Consider the following 13607-nt stretch of genomic DNA (forward strand, 5'->3'; position numbering starts at 1 on the left):
AACAAAATAAGAAATAAAAATAAATTTCTTAAGACTGAGGGCAACTATAATCTAGAACAAGCTACCAAGAGAAGGGCTTTGGAGAGCCCGAGAATGTGTCTGTGTGTAAGCCGGAGACTGCAGCTCTGACCAGCTGCGGGCCGTGGCGCGTGGACTGCGCAGGTCCGAGAACCCAGCCTCACGCCTCCTGCTCGCCTGTTCTGTCCCCTAACTGCATGTCACTTCGCATCCTCTTTCTTCCTTCACACAGCTCGGCTGCGATGTAATTCACACACTGCACAATTCACCCACTGAAAGAGCACAATTCAACAGTATTCAGCGTAGTCACAGAGCTATGTGACCATCACCACAGTCGACTTCAGAACATTTTCATCGCCCAAAAAAGCAGCCCCGTCCGTTTTAGGAGTCACCCCCCATCTCCTCCAGGTGCCTACCTCTCCTCAGCCCGAGGCAACCGCGGTCTATCTTCTGTTTCTATCGATTTGCCTGTTTTGGACACTTCATATAGACAGAATCATAAAACACATGGTCTTTTATGACTGACTTCCTTCACTTAGCATGTTTATATTTTTTTCATCTTATATTTTTTTTTTTTTTTCAAAGATTTTATTTATTTATTTGTCAGAGAGAGAGCGAGCGAGAGCGAGCACAGGCAGACAGAGTGGCAGGCAGAGTCAGAGGGAGAAGCAGGCTCCCTGCGGAGCAAGGAGCCCGATGTGGGACTCGATCCCAGGACGCTGGGATCATGACCTGAGCCGAAGGCAGCTGCTTAACCAACTGAGCCACCCAGGCGTCCCTCATCTTATATTTTTAATTACGTAAGCAATGTGTGAACATACGCTCTCTTCTGAAAGTCAGAAAACAACAAATAAAGCTGAATTCCCTATGAACACCACCCTACTCCTTCCCTGCCTCCCCATCCCCCCCGGAGGTTTTGAGTTTGTGGCCTAACCTTCCACACATCAGGGCTCAGCAAAATTTTCTGCTAAGGTCCAGATATTTTAGGCATTGCAAAGCCCAAGGTCTGTCGTAACTATTGAACTCTACCTTCATAGACCAGAGGTAAGTGAAGGGGCATGGTTGCATTCCAATAAAACTTTATTTACAAAACCAGAGGGCAGACCAGGTTTGGCTCATGAGCTAGTTTGCTAACACCCATTCTACAGGAATATATAACGCATGTTAAAGCATTAAAATAGATCCAGAACAGGGATTGGTACTTTCGACTTTTTTGTAAGAAAAAGTTTTCCTGACATACAGTCACACCCATTCATTTACATGTCATTTACAAAAGTCTCTACTGACTGCACGCACGGCCCACAAAGCCTACAATGCTTACCATCTGGCCCTCTGAGGAAAAAGCTCGCTGAACCCCACTATGGAAAATATACCTTATTTTTTTGTATGTTCTTTTTACATACTGTATTGGACTCTACATAATATTCTGCAACTTTGTTTTTTTCACTGGACACCATATTTTGGAGATCCATCAATGTGGATATATGTTGATCTAATTAAGGCTGTAACTGCCAGAGTTCCCTTGTATGAACGTGTATATTATTTAGTGATTGCCAAATTCATGGACATTCAGGTTGCTTCAAATGTTCTACTATCGGTAATGGTGCTACAAGGAATATCCTTGAGATTGCCCCCTCAGGGGGAATAAAAACAAAGACTGCCCCTTTGGGGGATAGGCGGGGGAATGCCTGAGTGGCTCAGTTGGCTAAGTGTTTGCCTTCAGCTGAATTCACGATCCCGGCGTCCTGGGACTGACCCCCCCCGCCCCCCACGTCACGCTTCTTGTTCAGTACTGAGCCTGCTTCTCTCTCTCCTCCCCACTCATGCTCCTTCTCACTATCTCTGTCTCTCTCTCTCTCAAATAAATAAAATCTTTAAAAAAGATTGCCCCGGGCTCAGGCACATGTGCTACTCCAGGGCTCAGAGCAGGAACACAGAACACATGCATTTTTAACTGGGGCAGACAGCACCCTCTGTCTTGACCTGTCCCCACACCCCAGCCTTACTTGGCAAAGAGGGATTTCAGTGCTGCCAGCAAGCCGCAGGTCCCCAGGCCGTTGGTGAATCTGACGCATCTGTCGACGGCTGCAGAAGCCAGACCAAAGAGCTTGTTCACGGAGTGGCTCAGCTCCTGCACGCAGTCAATGACTTCCCCGTGTTCCTGGTAGGCAAATATGGACAAATGAGGGCCGCCTCAGACTCAAGAACAGATGAACTGACAACATTAAGATGGAGGAGATGTCTAAACCTCCTGGCACGTGGTCAGGCAGCAGAAACGCAGCCCCAAAGCTGCAGAGCTCTTCCAGAGCCCGAGCCAAGGGCAGGACATCTACATGGCCAGTAAGATCACACACACCAATCCCTGGGAGAAAAGCCTTCCATTTTTCACCTCTTTCCTCTTTTTCTGTGATTAAGATGGCATCTCCCCTCTGGCTCTAAAGCTAGAATTCAGATTCTCTGTATCAGACACTCCAAAAGAATGCAGCGAAAGGAAAATCTTCCTTCAGGGGCAAGAACGTAACTGAGGCGGAGCAGACTTTCTAGGCACATCACTAGAAAATGGAAAAATGGCAGAGGGCAGCAGAGTTTAACTAGTGGGAGATCTGCTCTTGAATGTCAACTCGCGTCATGCTAGATCACCACAATACTGGCGACGGGAATGCCTTCCCTCACCCCCGGAGGCCCGCCCGAGGGAACCTGCCCCTGGGGCACCATCCCTGAGTGCTCTGCTCCTGTGCCCATCTGCACCCAGGCTCTGAGGCTTTGAGAAGCCCAGTCTAAGATCACGGATTGGTCCCTGCTTCTCAGGGCCAGAAACCACTGCCAGCAACCAAGCGAGGACACAGAGGAAAGGGTGCCTTCCCTGATTCTCCAGTCTCAAAATAGGACCCTGACTATAAGTTCCTCAAGGGCAGAACACACCACTTGTTCGTGCTTTTCTAGTTTCCAGCATTTAAAGTAATGTCAGTATGCAGTAAGTGCTCAGTAAATGCTCATCAAGTAAAAAAAAAGAAAAAGAAGGGGGCGCCTGGGTGGCTCAGTCATTAGGTGTCGGCCTTCAGCTCAGACGGAAGACTGCCATAGTAAGAATTCATTATCTGGGGCGCCTGGGTGGCTCAGTGGGTTAAGCCGCTGCCTTCGGCTCAGGTCATGATCTCAGGGTCCTGGGATCGAGTCCCGCATCGGGCTCTCTGCTCAGCAGGGAGCCTGCTTCCTCCTCTCTCTCTGCCTGCCTCTCTGCCTACTTGTGTTCTCTGTCAAATAAATAAATAAAATCTTTAAAAAAAAAAAAAAAAAAAGAATTCATTATCTGGGAGATCATCAACTTCCCCCCCAAAGATTTAAGCCTCTCATTCTGCTGGACCTTTATTTGAGATTTTAAATAGAAAATCGGTAGCATCTCCATGGTCTCATTTTACACCTGGATTGCAAGAGTCCACTGGGTACTTAGAGCCCGTTTTTTGCCAGCCCCCCCGTTCCCAGTCTTTGCACCCCACCCCCTTCCCTGGGGCTGGCAAACCAGAGGCTCCCTGCCTGGCCACCGGGGGGACTGGGCCATTACCAAGGGCACCGCGCTGATCTGGATGAGGACGTTCCTCTCTTCCAGGTCGCCGTACTTCAGCTGGTAGGGTTTGTAGGGACCATACACAGCCTCCACCAGTTCCGTGACTTTCACCAGGTTGCACTCATCTTAAGGGGATGAAAAATTCAAATCGATAATGAACAAAGGGGCCGAAATTGCTGGAAAGCAACGGGTGATCGTACTCTGCTGGAACTTGTCTGGCTTCACCTCAGGGGTGACTGACCGCATTTTGTGAATGTGCCGTGGCTACTCATGGAAGCTGCAGCCACCACTTCGGTAAATAATTCTGAGGAACTTGGGCTCGGGGTGTAATTTGTCTAGAGCACTAAGATGCCAACTCCCTTCGTCCCACAACCCACCATGGCTAAGAATCACTTCAAATGATAACTCTAGTCAAGGGCCAGTTCCAGAAGTGCTGCAGAGAAAAGGGTCTGCTGGAATATTTTTCCAGGACTTTAGAGACAGGATACATCATATACTAGGCATCCCCAAAATTCCTATATTCGCCTACATTAAAAAAAAAAAAAATACAAAGCATGTTTGTACCAAAAATCGAAATGGGCACCTTCCAAGAATAGCAACTCAGCTTCTAGGCTGAATACTGACACCCAAGTGACTTCAGCATCCACTGATAAGCCTTGCCTGAATAAACTTACAATGCTGATTATAAAATGATTTCCTAATCCTCTCGTTTCTTCTAGATCTACTTGCAGGTCTTCTCTTACAAAGAAAAAATTTTCCTTTGTCGCTCTCTTTAATATAATAAATCCCGGGGCGCCTGGGTGGCTCAGTGGGTTAAGCCGCTGCCTTCAGCTCAGGTCATGATCTCAGGGTCCTGGGATCGAGTCCCACATCGGGCTCTCTGCTCAGCAGAGAGCCTGCTTCTCTCTCTCTCTCTGCCTGCCTCTCTGTCTACTTGTGATCTCTCTCTGTCAAATAAATAAATAAAATCTTTAAAAAAAAAAATATAATAAATCCCGTGAACCCGTAGATTCTTCCATATTCACGGTGCTAGGATCCACGATTGTCATGATCCGCTTTGATGCTCAAACTGTTTTGAATTTGGTCAGCGGGGGCCCCTGCAGGCTGCCTCCTGAAATCTTTCTGACGTGTCTCTCCCTAATCAGCCTCCGAGTGCCTCAGCTGGAATCCAAAATCTTTTCTCTAGCCTGCAAGGACCCTCGCAGGCTGACCTCAGGAGGTGAAAGGCGCAGGCAGTGGCGAGTGAAGGCTCTTCTGTCCAGGCTCCCCTGCCTCCTACTTACGGGACTGTGTACAATGACAGAACTCTGGAGGCCTGTTTCCTCAGCTATAAATTAAGATTACTAAAGGCATCAATCTTGTAAGGCCTTCGTGGGGATTCCATAAAATCTGTGTCTAGCCTGTGGGAACACTCCATAAAAGCCAGCTCTTTCTGTTTTTACCTGCCCCAGCCTCTCCTCCTTTGCCATCCCCTGGCCCCCGCCTTCTCGCAGCCCCTCGGACACACCGGGCTCCCTTCCGGTCGTGTGCCGATGCTTCTGTCCGGAAGGATCTTGTTCTCCCTTATCCTCCAGCATCTGGTCACCTCCCCGTTTTTCTTCCAGGACTCACTCAGCTCAAGTCACTAGGCTCGATCAGCTTTGTTGGCTCACATATGCTCCTAGAACCACTGTGTTTTTCTTCAAAGTACTCATCTCATTTTGTAATTATACACCCATTACTATGATCATTAGGTTATCTCCCACCGGAACAGATGATGGGTGACAGCAGGGACTGTCTGGTTTTGCTCGGCACAGCAACCTCAGCGTCCGGCATTCCAGAACTCGTCCATTTGTAGTTGAACAGAATAAATTAAACACATTGTGATCTATCTATAAAGCAGTCATGAAAAATAATTGGACATCTACACAGACAAAAGACACACACACAAGTTGGGAACCAGAGGTGCAAGTGGGAAGACAGAAGCTATGAACCTGTGGTGGATCTGCTTTGGAACGATCTAGAACAATCCACTGTTCCAATTCTTTGGAACAAACTAGAAACATGCATTTCCTAGCTCTGTTCAACAAAAGACCCTAGGAGCCCAGCAACAATGAGTACCCTCGGTGTCCAGACCTTGTTCTAAATACCATTTACCACTAGAAGAAACCAGGCTCCTTGGGAAAACACAGAGCTGAGGCAGGGAAGGTATGTGTTCCTGGAACAGTTTGTGCCAAACAGCAAGAATGCACTTAAAGACTGGTGGGGACACGTTGAAAAGATCCAGGAGGCAGCCCAAAGGGGGCAACCACTGACCAAACTGGAAATAATTCAAGCATCAAAATGAATAGTGGCAACAACAAATCATAACACAATGAGTAAAAAAAGAATCCAGGAATTCACAGTGATATGAAAGTGAGGAAAGGGGCCACCAGGCTGGCTCAGTCAGAAGACCACAAGACTCTTGACCTCAGGGTTGTGAGTTTGAGCACCACATGGGGTGTACAGATTACGTAAATAAATAAAACTTTTTTAAAAAGTGAGGAAAGAAAGGGAAATCTCTTTTTTATAAAAGAAGGCCACAAACAGATGTAGAAGGAAGCAGAGAATTAGGAAATCATCATTTTATAATCAGCAGTGTAAAAGTTTATTCAGGCAAGGATTATCGATGGAGGCTAAAGTCACTGGGTAAATATTTTTTGAGGATTAGTATATTTCTATGGGCTCAAGGCATCACTCCATGGGTTACTTAATTTTTTTAAGATTTTATTTATTGACTTGAGAGACAGGTGGAGAGTGAGAGAGAGCACAAGCGGTGAGAAGCAGAGGGAGAAGGAGACTCCCCACTGAACAAGGAACCAGATGTGGGACTCAATCCCAGGACCCTGCATGACCTGAGCCAAACGCCGACACTTTAACCGACTGAAGCATCCAGGCACCCTTAAATCCACCCTTAAGTAATCCTTAAGTAATAAGGATTACTTATGAGTTACAAAGAGGAAGAAGTACGTTTATAATGGAGAGATCTAGTGGATACATCTACTAAGTGATTAATCCAACCATCACCAATGATTGGACATTATGTGTCTCCTGACGTGGTGCCACAGGAAACACACCCCATCATCAATGCAGCATTCTTGCCAAAATATTTCATCTAAATCTAATCTTGAGGAATCAATCAGACAGTTCCAGAATATGGGACATTCCACTAGAAAACTACCCTATATTCTTCAAAGAGGTCAGTGTCTTGAAAGACAGAAGAGGAGATGACTATTTCAGATTAAGAGATTAAAGAGACAACACAACCAGATACAATGTGCATCAACTGATCTTAATGGGAGGCAGAAGTGGGCAAGCAGCTATGAAGACTAGTGGGGAAAAAAAAAAAAAAACTTTTGTGGAACAAATGGAAAAACTCATGTATCAGGTGACATTATTGAGTAAATATTAAATTTGAACGGTTTTTGTCCCTTCCCCCTAAATTTGAGGGGGTTAATACAGTAACAAAATACTCTATTAACAACATATTTAAGGGGGCACCTAAGTGGCTCAGTGGGTTAAGGCCTCTGCCTTCAGCTGAGGTCGTGATCCCAGAGTCCTGGGATCGAACTCTGCTTCTGGTTCTCTGCTCAGCAGGGAGCCTGCTTCCCCCACTCCTCTGCCTCCCTCTCTGCCTACCTGTGATCTCTGTCAAATGAATAAATAAAATCTTTAAAACAAAACAAAACATATTTAAGGAGCGGAACCTGAGTGGCTCAGTCAGTTAAGAGTCTACCTTCAACTCAGGTTATGAACCCAGGGTCCTGGGATGGAGTCCAACATCGCACTCCCTATTCAGCAGGGAGCCTGCTTCTCCCTCTGCCCCTCCCCCTGCTCCTGCTTTCTGTCAAATAAATGAAATATTTTTAAAAGATTTTATTTATTTCTGGCATGCCTAGGTGGCTCAGTGAGTTAAGCCTCTGCCTTCGGCTCAGGTCATGATCTCAGGGTCCTGGGATCGAGCCCCGCATCGGGCTCTCTGCTCAGCAGGGAGTCTGCTTCCTTCCTCTCTCTCTGCCTGCCTCTCTGCCTGCTTGTCATCTCTCTCTGTCAAATAAATAAATAAAATCTTTAAAAATTAAAAAAAAAAATCAATGATCTGATACTTAACTGACTAAGCCACCCAGGTGCCCCAATAAATAAAATCTTAAAAAAAAAAAAAATTTAAAGCACAGCTGGATGGCTCAGTCAGTTAAGTGTCTGCCTGAGGCTCAGGTCATGATCCTGGGTCCTGGGATCACGACCCAGATCAGGCCCCCTGCTCACCGGTGAGTCTGCTTCTCCCTTTCCCTCTGCCCACCAACCTCCCCTGCACCAATGCATGCTCTCTTGCTCTCGCTCTATCTCAAATAAATAAATAAAATCTTTAAAAAAGGTAGTTAAGGATACAGAGACACGGTCATTCACACAGAATCTGCACATGTATGTAACACAAAATATTATTTCTAGATGGGAGATGGAGAGTGACCTTCCTTCTTTGTCTTTTCTGTTTTTTTTTATAATGAATCCTGTTATCTATTAATTATAAAATAAATTATCTTAAAAATTTCATTTTTCTATTGCAAGATCTTTCATGTATTTCTAATCATGCCATGTACATGCATTAATTACTAAAATAGAAACAATGTTAAAGGCAAAATATAAAGTTTGAAAATATTTCTGCAACATACTTGATAAACAATGGGAAAAAAATCCTTACTCTATAAGGATATTTTGAGGAGATACACCAAATTTTTAACAGTGGTTACACATGTATATATTTTCCATTTGTGGAAAATGTGTATTTATATTTGAATTACTAGGAGAAAATATAACAGAAGGCTGCCAGAGGCTCTCTCTGAGTGCTGAGGTGATGAATCATTTTTATGCTTCTGTATTTTTATTTTTGTGTAGTGAATCATTTTTATTCTTCTGTATTTTTATTTTTGTGTAGCGAATCAGTCTTATTCTTCTGTATTTTTATTTTTGTGTGTTTCTGAAGTATTTTTAGATTTAAAGAAATACTTTTTTGAAAACCTCAATAGGAATCCTTAAAAATTGAAATTTCTGTGGCTAGCTAACAAAGCACTTCCACCTCTGATTCTTCGGAGGGTGGTCCTCTCTTCTTCAAGGACGTCCTTCACCAGTGGGAGGAAGGCGACCAGCCCTTCTGTACTTTGCCCTACCTTCATTCTGCTGGGCCCTAGAAGGCAGCATGTCCTATGCTCTAGCCACTTGGACACTGCATCCCGGTCCCCTGGAAGCTACCCACATCCCCCCGGCCTCTCCCACGACCGAGACCTGCCGAGTGGGTGAGCCAAAACACCTATGAATCATCCGGAACTCGAACAATACACACACTCCCTGGAATGTACAAAGTAATTATACACAAATGTAATTAAAGAGAATAACTATTAAATAAACCAAGGTAGTGACACACAGCAGCCAAATGGCAGAACAAAGCTTCCTGAAGTGATTTCCTGATTTGACAGCAGCATGTGTCACGAGATCTGTGCTACTTTATGATGCTTTTGACTTACAGGGGACACAGGTAACGTACCACTGCTGTGTTCCCAAATAGGAGTGAGGAGTGCTTTGTTCCCAGATACAGCTGGGGAAATGCCCAGTTCCCCCATTACCACCCTTAGTCCTGACATAGCCTAACCCTGTCCTTCAGAACTTGCTGGTGCCCCATCAAAATCTCCTCTAACCTATCTGTTCTCCTAACTTACTTTTTAGGTTGAGTTGTCTGAGGTTTTATGATGCCTCAAAGGGAAGAGGACTCCACCCTCCCAATGTAGCCGGCTGCCAATCCAAGGCCACCGATGTCCAGCTACCTCATGTGTATTCTAAGCCCTTGCCGATGTACCCATCACGTTCCCAGAGCATGCAAAGCCCCTAGGTAGCACTGGGCTTGGTTAACAGGCAACAACCATTTCCACAATGGCCATGCTTTCATGGAAGCGGCTTCTGTATCTGCTGAGAAGGAAAACAAGGATCCCTTCCAATTCTGCAAGATCAGTCATCTAAAAGATGGGAAAACCCAGGCCCCAGAAGCTTCAAAAAGAGCAAGTGAAGACAAGCCAGAAGGAATGTTTACGTGGGTGGGGGAGCTGCGCCATCTCCAATCCCTTGGCAAAGTGGGCGGTGGCGTCATAGAACTCCAGCAGCTTGAGAAGCTCCAGCTCAGGCCCTGCCCTTTCCAGGCTGGAGCTGAGGCAGTCGGGAAGAGTGGGCAGCAAGACCCCCAGAGTCTGAATCAGCAGCACGGTCACCACCTCGTGGGGGTTCTTGAAAACCTGCAGCGAGACAGAGGTATCGGTGTTAGCACACAGGGCCAAAGAGAAGCACACCTGTTAAAGAAACAGTCTCTTGGGCTGCTCTCAGAGGAATCCCTCCAACAGCTGGAAAGTGACCTGGTCAAGAGCTTTAAGCCCCAACCGATCCTTATCCCAAACTTGAGCAAGCTCAGAAGGCCAAGTAAACGGCAGAACTTGCAACCTGCCCAGAACAACTGGCTACTTCATGTCTATCACTGGCCCCAAGTGCCTCTTTCCCCATCTGTCACGCAGAGTATGGAGATGGCCACCCAAAACTGGCCAGCGAGGACTGTGTGGATGACAGTGCAGAAACTGGGAGTAGGTGGGAGGTGGGAACAAAATGGAATTAAAGAAGAGCAATTCGCTGAGTCAGGGCTGGAGGACATCTAGCCAGATTTGCAGAGCAGCCCACAGCCACCTCTCCCCTTGACACAGATCTTTGGTTAAGATGGATTTGTCTTTTATTCTAAGGACCACCAGGAAGAGTGTGTGCAGGGCCTTTAAGATTACAGATTTAGTTATTCGCTAAAGGTCTTTTCTGTTTCATATACTACTGATCTCTTGTGGGCAAAACTGGAAGAATGCACACAGTACATTTAGAGAGGGGTTCTGAGGGACACCCCTGTCTGTGATGCTTTTTTATCATAAAAATGCTGTTTTATCATAACATAACTTAAATAGGCCCAAACATGAAAACAAGATATAACGCCATTCCTAGGTAACTCTAAGGCCAAAAAAGGTGTAAGCTTAAAAACTGTAAGATCAATAAACTCAAATTTTTAGGAGAAAATACCCTGAGAGGAAGGAAAATGAAAGCACAACTTCTCCAAAGTTATGGGACACAGCAAAAGCAACACTAAGAGGGAAATTCATAGCTTTAAACACATACATTAAAAAGGAAGAAATATCTCAAATCAATAACCTAACTGTACACATTAAGGAAAAAGAAAAATAAGAAACTAAACCCAAAGTTAGTAGAAGGAAGGAAAAAATAAAGATTAGAGCAGAGGTAAATGAAATAAAGAATAGAAAGTAATTTTAACAATCAACAAAACTAGTAAATTCTTTGAAAAGACCAACGAAACTGACAAACCTGGTATCTAGACTGACCAAAAAAAAGCTTTCAATTACTAAGATCAGATATGAAGGTGGTACATTTATTACAATTTTACAGAAATAAAAGGGATTATAAGAGAATATGATGAACAATTATATGCCAACAAATTAGATAACTTACATGACACAGACAAATTCCTAGAAACAAGGACGCCTGGGTGGCTCAGTTGGTTAAGCAGCTGCCTTTGGCTCAGGTCATGATCCCAGCGTCCTGGGATCAAGTCCCACATCAGGCTCCTTGCTCGGCAGGGAGCCTGCTTCTCCCTCTGCCTCTGCCTGCCACTCTGTCTGCCTGTGCTCGCTCTCTCTCCCTCTCTCTCTCTGATAAATAAATAAAATCTTAAAAAAAAAAAATTCCTAGAAACAAAATTTGCCAAAACTGATTGAAGAAGAAACAGAAAATCTGAATAGTCCTATAATTAACTAGGAAGGAGGCAGAATCAGTAAGCAAAAACTGTGTTGCCCCAAAATTTATATGTTGAAGTCCAGATCTCCAGTATCCCAGAGCGTGGCTATCTTTGGACCTAGGAGCTTTAAAGAGGCAATTAAGGTAAGACGGGTCATCTAGGTGGGCTCTTATCCAATCCGACTGGTGTCTTTATAACAAGAGAAGATCAGGACACAGACACCAATAGAAAGAAAACATAGGTAGAAGACTGCCACCAGCAAGCAGAGAGAGGTCTCAGAAGAAAACCCTGCCAATACCTTGAGCTTGGACTTCTAGTGCCCGGAAACATAAGAAAATAAATTTCTATTCTTAAACCATCCAGTTTGTGATATTTAGTTATGATAGTCCTGGCAAACTAATACAAAACACTTCCTAAATCATTCTATGAAGCCAGCATTAACCTGATACCAAGGCCAACCAAATACTAAAAGAAAATTACAGACCATTTCCTTATAAATACACAATCAACAATACCCAACAAAATAATAATAAACTAAATTCAGCAACCATATTAAAAGGCTTATATACCATAATTAAGTAGAATGGATCTCCAAAATGAAGAGTGGCTCAATATACAAAAATTAATCAATATAATGGACTACATTAACAAAATGAAGGGAAGAAAACACACGACCATCTCAGTCAATGCAGAAAAAAGCATCTGATAAAATTCAACACATTTTATGTTAAAAAAAAAATACGATAAACAATAAACAACCAAAAAACTCAATAAACTAGAACTAGAAATGAATTTCCTTAACATGATAAAGGTCACACAAGAAAAACAGCTATCATACTCTACGGTGAAAGGCTGAAAGCTTTTCCCTGAAGGCCAGGAACAAGATAAGTACGCTATTTTATTTAACACAGTATTGGAATTTCTAGCCAGAACAGTACAACAAGAGAAAGAGATAACAGGCATCTAAATTGTAAAGGAAGAAAAAAATCATCTCTGTTCATAAACTATATGATCTTATATACAGAAAACCTTAAAGAATTCACACACACAACCTGTTAGCATTAATAAATTCATCAAAGCTACAGGATATAAAATCAACAAACAAAAATCAGTTGTGTTTCTATACACCAGCAATCAACAACCCAAAAAGGAAATTAAGAAAACAATCCCATTTATAACAGCTGCTGGTCCTACGGCAACCATGTACATAATCCAAACTACCTTTTTTTTTTTTTTTAAGATTACTATAATAATAGAGAACTCACAAAGCTTCAGTGAACACCTGTTTAGTTTGAGAAACATCCCTGCTGGAGTCTGAGAGGTAGGAACAGAGGAAAGAACCAAACAAGCCAACGAGGAACGAAATGACCAAACTGTGGGAACCTTCCCAATTTGTACTCCTTGGGCGCCAGTCTTCCATCCGTCTCCTGTACAACACCGCTGAGGCGGCCACTCTTCCTTGGCATTTGAGTGTCCCAAACTAGAATTCATTACTGTCCCCGTGACCTTCCCGGACCTGCTTCCCTCAACTTGTGTACTTCTGACAGTAACACCTCCCTTCTGACACAGTGAAAATCTCCCCTCGGACTTTTCCGTTATCAGTTACTAGGTCTTAACAACTGTCCACTCTTCTTGAACTGGATGCCTTCTACTATGTTTCCATCATGCAAGGCCAGACAAAGTTCTTGCCTTGTCTCCAACCTCTCCTCATCAGATCACTGCCTACGCTACCTCCAAATTCGTTATTTTTTAAATGTTATTTTTAAGACTTATTTACATTTTAAGTATTTAAAATTGCAAGATTCATCAGTTACTAACATCCTGTCACAACTGCTTTATTTCTCTAACACAGGTCTAATGCAGGCACCTCAGCATGTACCTCCTAAAAACAGGGCCATCCTAGGGCAGCTGGTTGTCTCAGTCAGTGGAGCACGTGACTCTTGATCTTGGGGTTATAGGTTCGAGCCCCATGTTGGGTGTATAGATTACTCAAAAATAAATTCTTTAAAAACAATAGCAGCAACAAAATGGGGGCATCCTCTTACATCACAACACTACAAGTAATCAAACAATCTTGAAATAATACCTTTATGGTCCAACTATCCCTACATGGCTTTTTTGTCATCATGCAGAATCCAATCAAGGACCATGCGATTACATTTAGTTGTCATTCTTTTTTTTGTC

The 13607-nt window shown here is 43.9% G+C and overlaps 1 protein-coding gene across 2 annotated transcripts in view; it reads right to left on the reverse strand.

The window, feature by feature from the left end:
* The window catches only part of COG7 (component of oligomeric golgi complex 7), an 81582-nt gene that overhangs the window by 36568 nt on the left and 31407 nt on the right, over positions 1-13607 (reverse strand). For both annotated transcript variants that reach the window (XM_032328084.1, XM_032328083.1), the window contains exons 7-9: positions 9681-9879; positions 3581-3708; positions 2025-2179 (exon numbers count right to left, since the gene is read on the reverse strand). In XM_032328084.1, coding sequence (XP_032183975.1) covers positions 2025-2179; positions 3581-3708; positions 9681-9879 — 482 coding nt within the window. The remainder of the gene's footprint in view (positions 1-2024; positions 2180-3580; positions 3709-9680; positions 9880-13607) is intronic.

The sequence above is a fragment of the Mustela erminea genome, chromosome 20, assembly GCF_009829155.1.
Source record: "Mustela erminea isolate mMusErm1 chromosome 20, mMusErm1.Pri, whole genome shotgun sequence".
Lineage (NCBI taxonomy): Eukaryota > Metazoa > Chordata > Mammalia > Carnivora > Mustelidae > Mustela > Mustela erminea.